Raw genomic sequence first — 20,522 nt, forward strand, 5'->3', positions numbered from 1 at the left:
TCTTGTAGTCAAGTGAAGTGTAAGATATTAATGTAAGGTAATATAATGTAGTAAAGTGTTTTAACTGAAGTCATTCTGTTTGGTGTTTTCTAGAGATTAATGTAGAGGACATTGCCATGTAACAGAAATGATTTACACTGTCATTATGTGTGAGATGTTTCCATCATGGTTGTTTAGGCTTAAATATCTGGATATTGGCTCCACAGGCCTTTTTGTTCCAGCAGGTCACATGACCTTGTGATTAGCCGAACTTGTTTGTATTGGTTGGTCTCCAGCCATCCAATCATATTGGCACAACAGTTTGTTTTTACTTACACTGCTCTAGGTCTTTAGCACACACCACTGATCACACACATCTCGTCTCTGACAATGATGTAATTGACACCAGCCAGTCTTCGCGTTCATCTCCACCAGACACCTGCCTACATTGTTGCTGTATGAACACTACACAGCTGCCTCTACACACCACCAAACAGTACATCAATTTTATCTACCAGATCAACAGTCCAGCCTAACCACGAAGTCTCTCACACATCTTTGTTGTAACCTGTTGTTTTATTTTATTTCATGTATGGCAATCATTGTATTTTATAACGGAGAATAAATTGTTGTTTACCAGTTCATTTCCTCTCAAGTCGTATATCATTTTCCATTTCTTTTATTTACTCATTATTGTTATAATTAGTGGCCTCGATGTGGTTTTGCAATGTTCAACTTCATGACAACCCTTACATTATCAGCTCTATCACATGGAAAACTAAGAATTTTTCAGCCATCAAGTTTTGATGGCTATGTTATCCTAACAACTTTTTGGTAGTTCTCTTCATGTTTCACGAGATGTCACTTCATTCTTACAGTGTCATCTACTTGCTGAAAATAGCTGTAAAATGCGCAGTTACATTTCCAGTAAGAATGTAACATTCCTTGATGCTTTCTTATTTCCAGTGCACCTTTTTCAAGGAACACTTGTCTTCTACTGTGCCATTTTGGATTCTTGCATCTTCTTATCATGACACTTGTAGTGTTATTCTTTGCCATTTACCATAGTGTTCACTAACATCTTAAAGTGGACTCTCTGTACACAATGAACTTTTTGCGTGTTTGTACTTTCAAAAGACTGGCTTTACATATTTTTCGCATGTTTTCACTTTTCAGGACCCCTTTTTCACATTATTCCTGTTTTTGATTGTTAAATATTTCGTTGACACATTTTTGATTGTCAAATATTTTTTGCTCAATGTTCATACATACAAACATACATACATGCTTTCTGCCTCATGTTATCCACTCTGACACATCAATACTGAGTGTTGAATGTTGCATTTGGTCCTGAAATGTTTATTTTTGCTTTGCTTTATTTCTGCTTCAGCAGATTTTGGACAATTTATTTTTTCAATTGTTTTCAACTGTTTGTACACCATTTCAGTACATTCTTTCTTCTGCTATCGGTCTCTTGATGTGTATTGCACATTTGTCTACGCCAAATGTTCTCACAGGGGAGTAACTGTAGCAGAAGTGATTTACACTGTCATTATGTGTGAGATGTTTTCGTTGCAGTTGTTTAGACTTAAATACCTAGATATCGGCTCCACAGGCCTTTTCGTTCCAGCAAGTCACATGACCTTGTGATTAGCCGAACTTGTTCATATTGGTTGGTTTCCAGCTGTCCAAAGGGAAATCAATCACCAGCTCTGGGAGCTTCCCGATCTCTGTAAGAATGACAGTTCTTAACTGCTCTAGTTCTCTGGCACATGCCACTGACCACATGCAACTTATCTCTGACACCAGCCAGTCTCCATTTTCATCTCCACCAGACACCTTCCTACATCATTGTTGTATGAATACCACACGACCAACAGACCAATGGCTGCCTCTACACACTACCAAACAGTACATCAATTTTGTCTACAAGATCAATGGTCCAGCCTGAAGTCTCTCACACATCTTTGTTGTAACCTGTTATTTTATTTCATGTATGGCAATCATTGTATTTTATAATGGAGAGTAAATCGTCACTTACCAGTTCATTTTATCTAAAGTCGTATATCATTTTTACATTTTCCTTATTTATCATCTTTGTTATAACCAGAATACAAGTTGTTTTATTCCAGATCAATCCTGATTGAGCAGACTTATGATGAAAAGAATTTCAGCTATGACTATCCTGTCTTTCTAGGGGTATGTAAAACTTACATCTAACGGGGATTTTTTTTCCCCCTTATTAAGACGGTAGCCTGTCATTTGATTTAAGGACAATTCAGTTGCTATTTCCAGCAGGTCTAGTCATGAATGAGACTTTCTCATTGTTGTTGGTGTTAATGATGATAAAAAGGACTTGATCCAGCTGAGCTTATCAAAATTGGTTGGGAACTAACAGCTTCGAATAATAATTAGCAATAATATTTGCAAAGCCACCACTATGTGTTTCGTATAAGAATCTTCTAGTGTATTGATCACCTCTGGGTTTACCAGTTCCCTATCAGGCTATATAATTGTATTGATACACAGAGGCTCTCTATAGTTTACATTCTAGCAACTATGGTGTACCACAAATTATATTATGTCTTACACTCGCACATACACACACACACACATTTCCTTCCAAATATCAGTGGCCTAAATATTGTCACTTAAACAATACACACTTCTAGGTGCCATTCACCTGTAACCTAAATTCAATGGCAAAAAACCTTAATAATGAACGTAAATGAAGACATGGTTATCTAATACTTTTCAATAGCATAACAATTTAGTCCATACTCATGTCAAAGAAATAGTCTCACAACTGACATTCTTTAGTCATAAATAGCAAACAACTAAAAACTCAAAATTCTTGCAAAAACTAGGCCTCAAAAACCAGTATATATTAAACATTATCAAAACTGTGTTATAAATACTCCTTGGGACCAGGAAATATTTCAGCCATGATAAATTATTAACCATATTAAAGTACTGCTCACATATCTTGGAAAGTGCTGTTACTACTTGTTTTCTTTTTTATTGCTTGGCCAGGAGGAAAAGACAATTTCCATGAAAAGCTATCTTCAAACCAAAGACCAGATCTGAATGCTTGCAATAGAGTAGAAATGAGAGGTATTTAACTCTACCACCTTTAGTAGAGTCTACTCATAGCATGTGGAGACATAACAAATTCACATATAAAAAAAAGCACCTCCCCACCACAAAAGTGAAAGTACATCTGTAGAAGACTGAACTTACAAGAGGCCATCCAACTGTGTGTTCTATTTTTCCAGGTTTGTGGTTTGCTTCATTGATTTCCCAGATTTCCTTGAAACCAATGGCGTAAGTCTGTGGTTCGCAGTCCTTCCGCAGATCAAACGTCTTGTACAACTGTTTTGCTAAATGTCCATGACAACCCTCACAGAATATAGTCATCTTGGCATGTAATTCCATTCCTCTTTCAAATGAATCCTGTTGAAAACAAGCAATCTTTAAGTAGCCATTGTGTTGAAAATAAACAATGGAAAAACTTGTTTTATAAATATTTTGACAAAATTATCCCCCAAGCTGGCAGAACGGCAACAACATAAGGTACAGCAACAAGAACACTGACAACAAAAACAATTCCTGTTATCAGCTTAAAAGTGATCAAAATCACCTTAAACTATAAACTGAGTATTAATACATAGTAAGTCAAGTTTTCATGATTTCAACATCATCAAAGATAGAGGCAATTCACTAAAAGTTCTGCAATAAAGGAGAGAGTTTATTTTGAAAACAATTATTCAGAACTATTGATTCAGTAGTCTGATCAATAGTTGTATGATTACTTAATAAAATGTACTGTATGTTAGCAGAGGAAGACCAAAGACTAGACTTTAGAAATTAGCTGACACAGGATCAAAACACATCATGGTATTTAAAAAACAAAATTTTGTAGGCTTAGTCAACAGAGAAAATACAGTGCTCAGGATTGTTTTGCAGTACCTCCAAGAATATCATAAGAAATAGAGCAAAGATTTGAGAATTGGTCTGAATGCTTACAACAGAGGGGACTCACTGTACTCAAAGCCTGTTCAATGCATTGCAGTATGGAAAAAATTAGATGTTTTTATGATAATGATAAAGATTACAAGTTCCATTATGGCAAGGCTCTCTTTGACAGGAAACATTATTATAATTTTCTCAGGTAATTTCTCTGAAAAAACAGGAACCATTTTTATTTCATTATTGATATAATGTGTAAAATTTCTAAAACATTTTACTAACAAATCTTTAGCAATTATCATCCTTGCGTGTGAAACTATCTAACCTATATACTGTATTTAAAAAAGGGCTACAATAAGAGAATCAAGCTACAAATTATACAAAAAGCAGGAAAAAAGCTTCTGATAGTTTTGTAGCCAGCACAATTTGGTAATCAATTTCCTCTCAACTGAATTCTCAAATGACCTGAAAACAGTAACCACATGATCCAGTGATACAGCGCTAAAGCAGTCACTTGACCTTAATGCAGCAGCTAAACCTCCCTTGGCAAACCTCTTAATATGTTTAAAATAGGGACCATATGATCCAGTGATAGAGTTTCAATGTAGTCGTACAACCTTAACAGAAATTTTGGCACAATGCTTTGTTTGATACATCTCTATATTAAGATTATTTTGGAACAATAGAAAAAAAATGAACAAAGCAAAACAAATGTCTTACTTTTGGTGATCCATCTTTATGGATTCCAACATCATTGGTAGCAATGCCTTTAACACTGCCATCTTCATTGAATAGGATCTACAAATTTACATAAAGGGACAAATATCAATATAAAAAGAAGCTATAAATTACTGTGTTTGATGACAGATAAGATGCACTTTTCCCCCTACAGAAATATATGTGTCTTTTATGCCATCCAATATGATACAAACACACACACACTCTCTCTCTCTTTCTCTCTCACACACGTACATATACACAAACACTGAATTGTGCTAAAATGAGAAAGAAAAAAGAGGGTTTGATACATATAAAATATAAGGTTTATTGAAAATGAATGTTTATTTTGTGACTTGATTTTCACCCCACACCTTTACCTGCCTGTCATTCCCAATCTGTGTCTACACTTTTGTTGTACCTTGAAGGCACATTCTAACACTTCATCACCATCATCTCTATCTCTCTCTTTTCAACTTGACTCTGATTACTCCTACCCACCTTTATATCATACAGGATAGCCATGTGTTTCTTCTATAGCAACAAACCTATCCTCTGTCCCTTCTTTCATACTTTAACCACTCAACAATTGGCATGAACCTGCCTGCCTCTCTACAATACCCACCATTAAATTGAGGAGGCCTTTTAATCCTGTGAGTTATATGATGACCACTCTAATATCAATACTACAAAAAACAAAAGAAACAATAACTCTGTAAAGTGGTTGGCATACAGAAGAGTATTCAGCTGTAGAAACATGTCCAAGCAGGCACTGAACTCGGATCCTGTTGCATCATCCAACACATGCCACCATGGAAGACAGATGTAAAATTATATGCATATATATATATATATATATATATATATATATATATATATATATATATATATATATATATATATATATATATATATATACACACATACATACAGAAGTTTTTCTATAGTTGTAGCTTTTTTTCTTTGAACTGCCAGACTTTGGAACTCTCTCTCTTCTATCTCAATGTTTTCTCTTTCTTATGATCTAAACTATTTCAAGTCAAAAGTAAATTCATTCCTTACATTTAAACTTCTCCATTACACTAAATGGTTTCTCACCTTGTTTGGGACTTACTTATAATATATATATATATATATATATATATATATATATATATATATATATATATAAATTATGAGTTAGAGGTTATGCAACTGTCTAAGGGATAAATGTATCTGTAGGAATTACTGGTGCATTACCTTATTATGTATAGGCCTTACTATAAGATTAACAGTAGTTAGTAATTTAAATGGTAAAACCGTGGTTTAATATATTCAGATAAGAAAAGAAATGGAGCAACAATTAACAATTAGAAGTTGATCATTGGTATCAAAAGGTCATAGTTTAATTGTAGTTCAAGAACATTTACAACTGAAATCGCAAAAGGGAATTACTCTACACTCCAACAAAACCAGGAACTCATATAATTTGGATATTAATTTATACCACTGGTTGTTGCATAAAGAAATAATGGAAAAATACAAAATAGTTCCTAATAACACTTTAAGATCTTTGAACTTATCTGCCAAGAAGATTAAGACCAACTACAACATAGAAGAGAAAACTGAACCTTTAGCACCTTCCAGACCCCACATAACAATTAAGGATAATAAAGAAAATTTATTAACAGACACGAAAGTTAGACTAATCTGCCCTAATAAATTCGATCTATGTAAGCTAAGTAAATGAATCTTAGATAAATATATTCCTACTATAAAAAGTAAAATCACTCTAGAATTATGGTCAAATACCCACGACACCCTTAATCGGTTCTCCAATATACAGAATAAAAATAGTTATAAGTTCCTACAAATAGACATAGACAACTACTACTCATCAATTAACCCTACAATTCTAAATAGTGCTCTGATTTTCCGTAAAAAACATGCCAAATTGACAATGAATGAAATTAAGGTAATCATAGAAGCTAGGAAATCTATAATAAAATTCGATAACAATCTATGGGTAAGGAAGGACATCCCCAATTACTTTGACATCATTAAGGGGGTCCCAGACTCAGCACAGGTATCTGATTTAGTGGGTATTTACCTATTATCACACTTACATGAAGAATTCCCAGAGATCAGACGAGGCCTTTACAGAGACGATGCATTATTTATCCTTAAAAACACCTCAAATAGGAGACTTGAACTACTAAAGAAAAAATTATATAAGTTCTTCAAACAGTTTGGATTAACCATCATGATAGAAAAAGAGCATAATTCTGTTAACTATTTAAATGCCAATTGTAATTTAACCATGGGATTACATGAACTGTACATTAAACCAAATACCAACCTCAAATATATTAATGTACATAGCAACCACCCAAACTTTATAAAAAGAGGACTTGTACAGGGCATTAGTAAAAGAATTTTGCATCTCTTGTCCAACAAAGATATCTTTAATAAGTATAAGGAACACTACAACATTGCATTGGAAAAAGCAGGTTATAAGCAAAATATTAAGTACCTTTACTTGGAGCCCCCCCAAAAAAAACGAATAACATAAATATTCATAATTATAATAATAGGAATAATAGCCAATATATCTATAATAATAATCACAAAAACAATAAGAATAATAATAATAGTAGTAGTAATAATAAAAATAGTTGGAAGAATGATAAGATTCATAATGATATTAATAACATTAGATATGATAATGATAGAAATACTAATAATGGGAATGATAACAATAGCAAAAAAAAAATAATAACAATAAAAATAAAAATAATACACCTAAAAGAACCAATAAATTCCCTGTTAGTAATTATAATATCAAGGTAAATAAACCCTAACCCTGACCCTAAAACTGTAACCATAACACTAACCCTAACCCTAAACGTAACCCTAAAACCTTGACCCTGACTCTAAAACCCTAACCCTAACACCCTAGTGAAAATCGTGTGGGTGTTAATCTGAAAAATTACCCACATTTCTAATGAAGTTCACTGATTTGCAATGTGTTGTCCATAAGCTCTGTAGTTTGTATATTTACAAAACATTGACGAACATGAGTTATATATATTGCTTGTGTGTACATGCGCGTGTATGCGTTTGAGAGAGTGAGAGAGAAGAGGGAGAGAGGAAGAGAGAGGGGGAGCAATGAAGAAAGAGAAAGAGAGGAAGGGAGAACAGAAGACAGTTATAAAATAGCAATGCGTGCGCGTGTTATATAAGCACACACAAACTAAATCTTATATCTATAATATTGATGTGTGTATGTGTTCATGTGTATGTGTTTATGTGTATGTTGTCACAGATCAATCACGTATGTGTGGTTGTGTGTGTTTTTACGTTACTATGTTATGAAAAATATGTTTGAGGTAGAGGGTAGAAGAAAGTTATTAAATGGGAGCGAGGAAGAAGAACGAAGTAAGAGTGAAAAGATAGAAGGAAAGAATAGTCTTAAAGCAAGTTAATCTATGACTTTGTATGTATCGCTTTCTCTCTCTCCCTCTTTTACTCTTATTCTGTATATTATATGTTGAGCGCATGATCGATGTGTAAGAATGCCAATACAGGTAAAAAGGAATAAATATAAAAGTTGCTAGAAGCAACAGCCAAATCTCCCTTAAATCACACAAAGTAAAAGGAATTTAAAAGATCTAATTACTGCACTGGAAAGTTCACATCGAGAAAATTCCATTGTTGTAAAAATGTTTACGAATAAGTGGAAAATGTGGATTTCTATAAACTTTTTAAAAGGCTTCACACAGACACACATCTTCAGCTTTATATATTAAGATATACACACACACATACATTTATATATACATCTGCATTGACCAGACTGCTGAATGTTGTATATCTCTGGTTACATTGTGGTTCTTTCTTGAATGTGGAATTCTTTATCATCTTGGCCCAAATTATCTTATTAAATAATCTTTTCATCAGTGGAGGCCTTCCAAGTGTCAGTCTATGGGAACAGTAGATCCCTACAAAAATGACATGGACTGTGACAACCCATCCTAGCTATGTGAGCATAGAGAGTAAATTTAAACTGATGTATAGCACAGAGAAAAGGGAGACCCTATGTAGTTGTTACTAAAAATAGCAGTCACATCTCCTTCAAATGACACACTACATCATCATCCTCAACATCCTTTATCATTATTATGGCTGGGTTCCAACCTGGGCTGCAGCAAGAAAGTCTATCTGCTGCACTTCTTGGTCCATCATCACTGCCTTGAGACTCTGGATACATTCCAGGCCAGCATCTGCAATCAATTGTCAATGTAAGTGTGATGATGTTTTCCTCTTCTTACATTACCATGATGTAGGTTCCACAAGGCTAATTTGGATGTTTCCAGGCCAGGGTGGCACACACAGTGACCAGATGATTGCAGCTATCTTTGCCTGATCTTCTAGCTAACTTTCAGTAAGTCTCCATAAAGGCATTCATTTGTTGCTGTCATTTCACATTTAAAGCCATTTGTAGCATCCTTGTCTATTTAGCCCATTTAATAATTTCTTTGTTAGTGTCCATGTTTCACTGCCATATAATAGCACTGATTTGACAGTTGCAACAAACAACTTGATTTTGATTTGCCTGGGCATCCTTACCATCAGTTAATGTCTATGTTCCATGCTGGGATGGGTTGGACCCTACTATTCTAAATAAGGAATAGACACTTTAGATATTGTCCTGCAGTCTTCTATGAAAAACCAGAGTCATGGCTGTGATGCCTTTGTTCATAAGTTTTCTTGATTAGGGCCAATATAGAACTAAATAGCAACCTGTGATGTGGTTGATCAACCTCCAAAAAATAACAGTCAAAATCTCCTTCAAATTATGCCTTGGTTTTTTGAAAAAAAATTAAGGACATACTGGAAAATGTAACCCTTGATACACTATACCTAAGAAAAAAAAATGGTCAGAACTGGAATTTGTTTTCAATTTCGACCAAAGCTCCCCCGAGGTTAATTAAACAGAAAAGTCATGTCCATATAATACAAATAAATGATGTGTGCAGAGTTAAACTGTCATAGTTAAGAGTGGAGTTATTATGTATTATAGTGGGTGTCAAAGTAGAGTTCTAGAAGTGGTTAGTCCAGCTCTGAAAACACTCGACAAGACATACATGTGACATCATAAGGTCACACAGACAGATGACACTGCACAAACCTGTCCAATCCATTCCAGCTAGGAAAAAAATTGACATAATGATGACAATGAAATTGATGATGCTATGAGAATGTAGGTAATAATTGTAAGTATGATAATGCTTATATTCAACATGAAAACAGCATATGTATTTTATTTACCTCTGCAGCTGCTGTTCCTGGGTAAACATCTACACCCAGTGATTCAGCTTGTTCTCCTAGCCACCGAACTACATTTCCAAGTCTGACTATGTAATTACCATGATTCCTCATTGGCATTCCTGAGAATATAAAAGATAAATAAGAAAAAGACCACCATATTGGAGTGAGGCCACTTTGAGATGAAAAAATGTATCACTTCAACCTCTGGAGGCTAAAGGCTGTCCATTATAATAATAATAATGCCCTGATGCAGTACCAGGTAGTAGCTCTCATGGCTTTTGATCTTAACTGATTGGAAGTGTTATCCTGTAGATATTTTGTCTTGAAATAAAAGATGGGATACAGCAAATATTCTGCTCAATACTACAAATTTGCTTGTCAGTTGTTTGACCATAACCAGTTGAGCATGTCCCTTAGTAGCTGATGATATGCACATCTCTGATTATGAGCAGAAGTAGTGGGGGAGCATCATAGCCATGTGTTGAGGGGAATTCTTTGGGATTTGAATAATTTGCCTCTGGAAACATGGGTGTTTTGTTCATATCCTTAAACAAACTCCATTTAGGGACCTTTTGAGCAGAATGGGTTATTTGACTTACAGAAAATTCCAACTGGGCCCCACCTGCAAGGTCATGTGCTGTTAATTTTGATATGAGATCATCATGTCATGCACATATGGTTGTGACGCATGTACTTGGACTACCCTTATCAGATGGGTAGTCATGATGGGTATATTGGGCTTTGTATATTTGTACCCCAGTGTCACTTTGATGGCATGCACTGCCTTCTCACTCAATAATAAAATAATAATAAGGTGGAAGAGCATCCAGTGTGTGACTTCCTGTTTGCAGATAACTGCACACTCGACAATGCCACAGAGGCCTAGATGCAGTAGAGCATGAACTGCTTTTTCACAGCCTGCAACAACTTTGGTCTCACAATCAGTACTTAGAAAACAGAGATCATACACCAACCTACCCAGTGCAGAAGCTGTATATGGAATCAGCTATTACTCTCAAAGGGGAAACTCTGAAGGTTGTTGATAAGTTCACATACTCTGGCAGCAAACTCTCTAGATTTGCAAACATTGATGATGAAGTCAACACACACATTGCCAAGGGAAGCTCAGCATTTGGGTGGCTGCATGAATCAGTGTGGGAAAGGGGAGACATTAAGCTGGCCACCAAATTGAAGGTGTACCAAGTAGTTGTACTGCCTACACTACTGTACACCTGTGAGACTTGGACGGTTTATGAACACTATATCAAAACAAGGTCCCAGACACAGAGGTTCTCTCTTGAGTTGATCTGCCAAGCATTTAGAGTGCAAGTCAGGTGGTCAGGTGACCTTCTTTGAACGCCTGATATATGACTCCACAAGAGATTGTTTTACTGCAAACTGACAGAAGGCAAGTGCACGCAAGGTGGACAGAAGTGCTTCAAGGATATGCTCAAAGTCTTACCAAAGAGCTTTGAGATCAACCCTGACACCTTGGGAAATGAAAACACAAGACCTAATGAAGCTACAGCAACAAAGGTGCCATTGCCTACAATAAGAGCAGGATTGCAGGGGCACAAAGAAAACACGAACTGAGCAAGTCCAGAGCCAACTCCTTCCCTTCAGTCTTTGCAGACGACCAGCACCTGACCTGTGGCAGAGCCTTCCGAGCATGCATTAGACTGATCAGCCACAGCTGGACACACCACGACCCATCTACTCCCAAGTGATGTCCTTAGTCATTGTTGACAATGACGGACAAACAAATAATAATTATGGAAGGCAGCTAGCTGGCAGAATTGTTAGTATGTTGGACAAAAATGCTTTCAAGCACTTTTTTGGCTCTTTATGTCCTGAGCTCAAATCTTGTTAAGGTCAATTTTGCTGTCATACTTTTGGAATCAATAAAATAAAGTCCTGAGAGTCCATGCAATCAACTTCCAATTCCCTGAAAATTGTTGGCCTAGTGTCAAAATTAGAAAGAATTATTATTATTATATAATAACGGTGGATTGCCAAGAATCATTAGAGTGTCATAAAAAAATTCTTTACAATATTTGTCAACTTTGCCTTTTATCCCTTCTGGGGTTGATATAACCAACTAATCTTGCCCCTCAAAATTGCTGGGGTTGTGTCTGATATAATAAGGATGAATGGGCTAGCTGAGTGGTTTGGACTGTTCCATTATCACATAAAAGGGATTGATACATTACACCACCATTTTCTTTGCTTCTGTTTGGTTAAGCCAAATCCAATGTAGAGATTCAATTATAGCATTTTCAACCACCCAAAGTCAGTGGCATATGGTGGTTGTTGTCATTGGGTGTGCTATTACACTGACCATACTATAACAAACGTTGGTATTACTCAAATTAGGCATACAAACTGTGTATTTCTATTCAAAATGCAGGATCCAAAATGTAAATAATGTAAACTTAATTCAATTGGGATACAGAAATATTGCACTAAAATAAAATGAATTAATAATACCCTATAAATTGTAAGCATTCTAAAATAAGCCATAATTTTCTTATGTGCACACACTGAAAATTAAGAAACCGTATAATTTTACTTACTTAAATTACTTATATGTAAGTTCTATTCTTTTTGAGACGTAAAATGTTCGATAACCTCATCGTACAATGAACCACTTTATTATCAATTTTGAAAACAGATTAAGATCGAAGTTATATGATGATATTGTAAGAAAAATATTATTGTAAAAAAATAAGTTTTAGTTAAGGAATTTTAAATTAATTTAAATGAACAATTTCTTGCCATGAAAATGAACATGCAACCATGCTGTCAAAGCTGTCACACTTTCTTTGACTGCTCTTCTCTCATTATCCAACAATATGCCCAGCACCATATTATGATGCAATGCACTGTGAGGTGTGCAGTATTATTTTGGGATACCTGCCACCAAATTTCAAGCAGGGGTATTACAAAAGTTTTCCGTTATGATTTGTGATTAAATTAACGAGTAAGGTTAATGTTTATAACGAATTTGCCATTTTCGACAGATGTGCAGTGAATGGGATCCGGACAAAACCCCTTTGGTTATATTTTTGGGTCATTTTTCCGTTTTTTCTTTTTTACTTGTTTCAGCCAGACTGGGGCACCACTTTGAGGAATTTTTAGACAACTGTATTGACCCCAGAATTTTTTTATTTTCTTACTTGTTTCAGTCATTAGACTGCAGCTATACGGGGGCACGACCTTGAAGAATTTTTAGTTGCAGAAAAATCAGCATTTTAAAATTTAAAGTCTTTTGTTTTCCTCTTTCTACACGAGAATGAGCTGACCTTTTGAACTTTCTCCAGCCGTTGAAGGTCTAACAGAATTATGGTGCTGAAGGCTAGTCGTTCAAATGTAGTTCTATCTTTCTACACATTTTTTGAAGTAAATGCTTTCCCTTTTGTTAGAATTCAGACAATCTGTACATCGAGTAGCAAAGAGTCTTGTGTTCTGTTATTCTATTCTACTTATTCATTTTCAATTGAATATATTTTGTTTACTTAAAACTTGGAATTTTGGAAAATAAAAGTTTTTTTTTACAACCGCGATTTCCGTTTTTGCTTACATGAAATTATAAAAAAAAAAATTCAAGAGATTTGGCTGTTATTTCTAGCATGTGGAAAGTCTTTCTAGGCTTAACTTCATGTGCTGGTTGAAAATCACCTAAAAATATTCTGGGGTCGATACATTCAACTAAAAACTCATCAAGGTGGTACCCCAGCATGGCTGCCGTCTAATAATTTGACAAATACAAAAGAAGAATCCCCTCCCCCACTAAAAAAACCCCAATATATCAATGAGGTGGTTTTGAGCAGGCTTAAAAAAAACTTCTGGGTTTGATATAGTTGTCTAAAAATTCAAGGTGATGCCCCAGCATGGCTGCAGTCCAATAACTGCAACAAGTAAAAAGGAACAAAAAAATTCTGGGGTCAATACATTTAACTAAAAATTCTTCAAGGTGGTACCTAAGCATGGCCACAGTCTAATGACTGAAATAAGTAAAAAGGGGTAAAAAATGAAAAATATAACTGACGGGGATTTAACTATGGGGGTTTTGTCCTACACTCACAGTGCACACTTAGCACACCTGGAATATACGCCCCTGCTCAAAGTGGAGACTAGGCCCATTGACACATATTCTGCTGCTTTCATTTTCACATCTAGTACTAGTGATATATTTACTGAACATTTTTAAAAATGTAATCTAGGATATCTGCGTGTATGTAACAACAGCAGAGTTTCACAATGGGAGCAGTATGCCATTTAAGTTTGAACTTGAGCTGACCAATTCACATACAGAAAAGTTGGTGTTAAAATGAAGCTGATGACAATGATGAATAAGGCTTACAACCTAACCACATGAAAAAAAAAAAACATCCCCAAAACTCAAACGAGAAACTAATGACATTAAAATTACTAATTTGATAAAAAATTTGAAGCAATAAAATGCTTTCTTAATGTTTTATAGAAGGTTACATGGAAAAAGATTACGTTAAAAATGAATAAAAATGCGAAAGAAAATAATTTCCTAATAAGGTTAGCATGACCTACATATAATATCAGGAAAAAATTTCAAAAATAAATCAATTTATTACACCCTATAATTAACGGTACATATTTTACCAATACCCATTGTGTACAGGAAAGAAGAATAAAAAATGTGAGATTTGAAACCCAGCAAACTAGTGACTCTAAATAAGCTTTACTGGTTAAAATTTGTTACTTAACCTTTCATGCAAGGATATATATAACTGCAATATGAAACAGTAATTATGATTTAACATATACAAGGGTCGTATACACACACACATATATTGACATACACGCATATATTGACTGTAAAACTATAAGCCCATACAGGTAATAAAGCAAAGTCACTTTAAGACTAACTAGGGCTTGTTATTTGCAATATATCTTTAGATTGTTATATATATATATATATATATATATATATATATATATATATATATATAACACACACACACACAGAAGGTAAATATGTATAACGAAACAGGTAAATCTATGAAGGCGATTGCTAAAGAGGAAGACATGAAAGAAAATAGTGAAAGATTTCAAGATGTTGAGCTCACAGCATGAGACAAGGCTGAGATGAGTGGTGATATGCTGAACAATAGACACATTAAACTCGTGTATATACTAGTAATGTGAAAGATGCGGGATCTGGACAAAAGCCCCATGGTTATTTTTTCATTTTTTTCACCTTTTACTTCTTTTAGTCATTAGATTGTGGCCATGCTGGGGTACCGCCTTGAATAATTTTTTAAAGCCTGATCAGAACCACTTCTGTGATATATTTCTTTTTTTTCTTTTTATTTGTTGCAGTCATTAGACTGCGACCATGCTACGGCACCATTTTGAGGAATTTTTTGTCAATTGTATTGACCCCAGAATTTTTATTAAATGATTTTCAACCAGCGCATGAAGTTAAGCCTAGAAGGTCTCTCCACATGCTAGAAATCTCTTGAAATTATTTTATAACTCCCTTAGTTATATGTTTTGGTAATTCTTCATTTTTTTTTTTATTTTCTAAAAAATCTTTTTACTTGTTTCAGTCATTGGACAGCGGCCATGCTGGGGCACCATCTTGAGGAATTTTTAGTTGAATGTATTGACCCCAGAATCTTTTTTAGGTGATTTTCAACCAGAACATGAAGTTAAGCTCAGCAGGTCTCTCCACATGCTTGATCTTTAAAAATTTTGTTTTCATTATTTCATGTTAGCAAAAATGGAAATTGTGGTTGTAAAAAAAAATTTTTTATTTTCCAAAATTCCAATTTTTAAGTAAACAAAATATATTCAATCGAAAATAAATAAGCAGAATAGAATAACAGAACACAAGACTCTTTGCTACTCGATGTACAGATTGTCTGAATTCTAACAAAAGGAAAAGCATTTAGTTCAAGAAATGTGTAGAAACATAGAAATGATAAGAAGTACTAGCCTTCGGCACCATAATCCTGTTAGATATTCAACGGCTGGAGAAAGTTCAAAGGTCAGCACATTCTCAATAATCTGGAAGTGCTCAGAGAAAAAAACAAAAGACTTTAAATTTTAAAATGCTGTTTTTTCTGCAACTAAAAATTCTTCAAGGTGGTGCCCCAGCATGGTTGCAGTCCAATGATTGAAACAAGTAAAAAGATTTTTAGAAAATAAAAAAAACGAAGAGTAACAAAAAAAAAAAAAAAACAACCGAGGGGGTTATAAAAATAATTTCAAGCGATTTGGCTGTTATTTCTAGAATGTTGAGAGACCTTCTAGGCTTAATTTCAGGTGCTGGTTGAAAATCATTAAAAAAAGTTCTGCGGCCAATACATTCAACTAAAAATTCCTCAAAGTGGTGCCCCAGCATGGTCACAGTCTAATGATGTCCTCGTTTAACGTCCGCTTTCCATGCTAGCATGGGTTGAACGATTTGACTGAGGACTGGTGAACCAGAAGGCTGCACCAGGCTCCAATCTGATTTGGCAGAGTTTCTACAGCTGGATGCCCTTCCTAACGCCAACCACTCCGAGAGTGTAGTGGGTGCTTTTACATGCCACCGGCACAAAGGCCAGTCAGGTGGTACTGGCAAATGGCGTATTATACGTGCCACCTGCTTGAATGTCTTTACACGTGCCACCGGCACAAGTGCCAGGAAGGTGACGTTGGGCACAGGTGCCATCACGATTTCACTTTCGCTTGCCCCAACAGGTCTTCGCAAGCTGAGTTTCGTGTCCAATGAAGGAGACGACGTTGGCATGGTGCCAGTTGTCGAATTTAGTTTGATTTCACTTGCCTCAACAGGTCTTTGCAAGCAGAGTTTAGTGTCCAATGACTGAAAGGTACACATAAGTGGGCTGGCTACACCCCTGGCAGAGGCCTTGGATTTGTCTCACTTAGCTTGCCAGGTCTTCTCATGCACAGCATATTTCCAAAGGTCTCGGTCAGAAGTCATCGCCTTGTTGAGGCCCAATGTTCGAAGGTCGTGCCTCACCACCTCTTCCCAGATCTTCCTGGGCCTACCTCTTCCACAGGTTCCCTCAACTGCTAGGGTGTGGCTGCAACAATTAAATAGAAAAAAAAAAACTAAGAAGTGGTTTTGATGAAGCTTAAAAAAAAATTCTGGGTTCCATACAGTCATCTAAAAATTCTTCAAGGTGGTGCCTCTAATAACTATAACAAGTAAAAATAAAAAAAAATTCTGGGGTCAATACATTCGACTAAAAATTCTTCAAGGTTGTGCCCCAGTATGGCTGCAGTCTAATAACTGCAACAAGTAAAACGTGAAAAAAAAAAAAAATATATATATAACCATGGGCTTTTGTCCACTTTATGGCACTTTTGTCCAACAGGCTTTTGTCCAACAGGCTTTTGTCCAACAGGCTTTTGTGCTACTCTCAAGAGATTCTATGCAGTCATAAAGCAACATAACTAAATAGCATAAATTATTTTTGTCAATCTAGTGCATTAGAGAGATTTGGAATCATGATCTTGCTTTAGAAATATATTATGCTTCATATCAACTATAAACACTCAAGTTCAATGTGATCTCATACATAATGTTATCCCCACATTTTTTAATGTACAATATCAGTAATATATCCTCCTCATTTATTTACACTTGAGTATTTATTTATCTTTTAGTCAGGAGGGAGGAAATTGCTGTTAAACCTGGTTTGAATGTAATATAACAGAGTAGCACTAAAGACATCTAAGGTGGTGTTAAACTGGATGAGGGTTAAGTCTATAACCTACATTAACCATGATGAGATTTGAAACAAGAAAACAAAGATGTGGAACAAGTACCAAAAGGCATCAGGTCCAGTCCAATTTTCTTGACAGCTCAATCAATTGGTACTTTATTAATTAAGAAAGGATGAAAGGCAAAGTTAGCCTCTGTGGGATTGGAACTCAGAGTACACAATCGGGAGGCATTTTATACAATGCTCTAATGACTATGCCAATTTGTCACCTAATACCATGCTTGAATTTTAAATTTGATATTTTGCATCAAATTTCTCACATTATGCACAAATGAATAATGGTATATTTTCTATGATTGTATGGTCAAGGATCATGTATTAAAATTAGGATACTTAAATAGCTTCAAAAGTTCTAAACTTCATTTCCTGAAAAAAAAAATGAAGGTGCTGAGATGGTTATTATATATTTGAATGAAAAATTTGCTGTGTTATTTAATTCTGTGCAAGTTAGTTTAATATAAAAAAAAAAAAATGCATGAACAAACCAGGTAAAATAGGAATTGGAATTCTTCCTTTCTCTGTCAGATAAGCAAACTTGTCTTCAGTCACAGGAGTAAGCAGTGGAGCCTGGAAAAAAAAAATGAAAATACTTACAAAAATTTCCTTTATATTTTATATAAAATCATCAATATAAAAGCCCCATAGTTACAGTGTGAAAGTGGACAAAAGCCCCACAGTTATACTTTTCATTAATTTTTCTTTCTTTTCACCTTCCACTTGTTTCAGTCATTAGGCTGTAGCCATGCTGGGGTATTGCCTTGAATAATTTTTAGTTGAATGTATCAACCCCAGAATTAAAATTTTTTTTTACTTGTTGCAGTTATTAGACAACATCCACCCATGCTGGGGCACCACCTTGAAGAATTTTTAGATGGCTGTATGAAACCCAGAATTTTTTAAAGCCTGATCAAAACCACTTCTGTGATATATTTCGTTTTTTTAATCTTTTTACTTGTTGCAGTCATTGAACTGTGGCCATGCTGGGGCACCACCTTGAGGAATTTTTAGTCGAATGTATTGACCCCAGAATTTTTATTAAATGATTTTCAACCAGCACATAAAGTTAAGCCTAGAAAGTCTCTCCACATTCTAGAAATAACAGCCGAATCTTAAAAAAATTTTTTCTTCATATAATTTCACATAAACAAAAACGGAAATCGCGGTTGCAAAAAAAAAAAAAAATCGTTTTCTAAAATTCCAATTTTTAAGTAAACAAAATACATTCAATTGAAAATAAATAAGCAGAATAGAATAACTGAACACACTTCAAGAAATGTATAGAAACATAAAACCTACATAGAAGCAATCAAGTACATACATACATAAAATACATACACCTTTGTGTGTGTGTGTGATGAAGAGAATCGAACTGAATGTGAAAACGTATTATCTAAACTACAAAACAAAAAAAAAAAACTGTTTACAAAACCATGTCATGTTGACCTATTTCTTAAAATTTTTATTTCCAGCTGCTTTTGCTGAATAAGTTATAGTTTTTTTTTTCTCTCTCTCTCTCTCTCTATAAAGAACACCACATACCAATGTGCTGACCAGTACTGGACACAAAGAGTATAAAATGTAGCCTTACTATAAGTGAGCGATTACAAAATCGTAGTGCAATAAATGTCAAATTTGTTTATTTCCAAATTATTGGTCATTTATCTATAAGCAATTTTTTTTTTGTCAAAAAAGGTATGTCTAAGAACCGTTGGGGTTTTGTCTGGAGGGGCTTTTGTCCTACACTCAAAATAGATGAAAGCACTGTCCCAATCCTTCATACACCTTTGAAAATCAGTGAGATCAATATAGATGCTTTATTTGAATAATTGCAGGAAAAATACAGGCCGGGAGGATATACCAGAAAGTTGATGTATTGAGGAACGACTGGTTACAACAGTTAGACTGGTTAAAACAGTTAATTACTGGTTACAACAGAGTGTGGGGAAGTGGACATGGTATATACACTATCTCTATAGAATATATAGCATAAATGTAAAAATGCACACATACTATACAAAATTTATTTTTTATTTTAACTTCCAACTTTTTCTTTATATATGTGTATATAATATATATTTATTATATGTAATACACAATCACTACATATTGATAGAGTGATATTAAAATAGGTTGTGTTAACCTATTTATTCAGTTTTTGAGAATGTACATTTCCTACAGCAACCTGGATATGAAGCTACCATGTTAAAAATAAATACAGAAATGTTCGTAAAACATTAATGTTAAAGGCATGCATGGGCATGCCTTTCTGAAGAAGAGCGCTACATGAGACTTATCTTATCATCAACCAAGCTGCACCACTAAAAAGTTAAAGGTAATTTTTCTCTAGTGTGTCATTCAGAAAGCTCCAAGGGCCACAAGTGGGGTCCAGACCCTCCACCAACAAAACCCCCTAACTTAAAGTGTGAGATTGGACAAACTAACTCAAGTATATTTTTTTCTTCTGTTTTTGAACTTTAAAACCATTTAATACCATTAAAATTAGAAGAATAAATGTAAGTAATTTATTACTGAAGTAATCATGAAAAATATTATAATCTTTCTTTGTGTTGGTTCACTTCACATGATCATTGTTTAGTCCACCTGAATACTGTAATTTCCAAAGCAGATTATACACTGAAACAGGAAAGTGTTTTTCTTTATCCTCACCTATCTGCATTCTTTCCTTAGTGGCTGGTTGCATTATTGGCCTTCCATTGCACTGCTAGTTTTTTTAAGAAGTCATGTTTTCACCTAGACATGGTGAATTAT

The 20,522-nt window shown here is 34.8% G+C and overlaps 1 protein-coding gene across 1 annotated transcript in view; it reads right to left on the bottom strand.

Moving 5' to 3' along the window:
• LOC106873736 (electron transfer flavoprotein-ubiquinone oxidoreductase, mitochondrial) overlaps nt 1-20,522 on the bottom strand; it is a 77,092-nt gene that overhangs the window by 14,138 nt on the left and 42,432 nt on the right. Inside the window, exons 5-8 of the mRNA XM_014921228.3 lie at nt 18,239-18,320; nt 9,976-10,094; nt 4,669-4,746; nt 3,220-3,432 (exon numbers count right to left, since the gene is read on the bottom strand). Coding sequence (XP_014776714.1) covers nt 3,220-3,432; nt 4,669-4,746; nt 9,976-10,094; nt 18,239-18,320 — 492 coding nt within the window. The remainder of the gene's footprint in view (nt 1-3,219; nt 3,433-4,668; nt 4,747-9,975; nt 10,095-18,238; nt 18,321-20,522) is intronic.

This window comes from Octopus bimaculoides, chromosome Z (genome assembly GCF_046866305.1).
Source record: "Octopus bimaculoides isolate indiv1 chromosome Z, ASM4686630v1, whole genome shotgun sequence".
In the NCBI taxonomy this organism is placed as follows: Eukaryota; Metazoa; Mollusca; class Cephalopoda; order Octopoda; family Octopodidae; genus Octopus; species Octopus bimaculoides.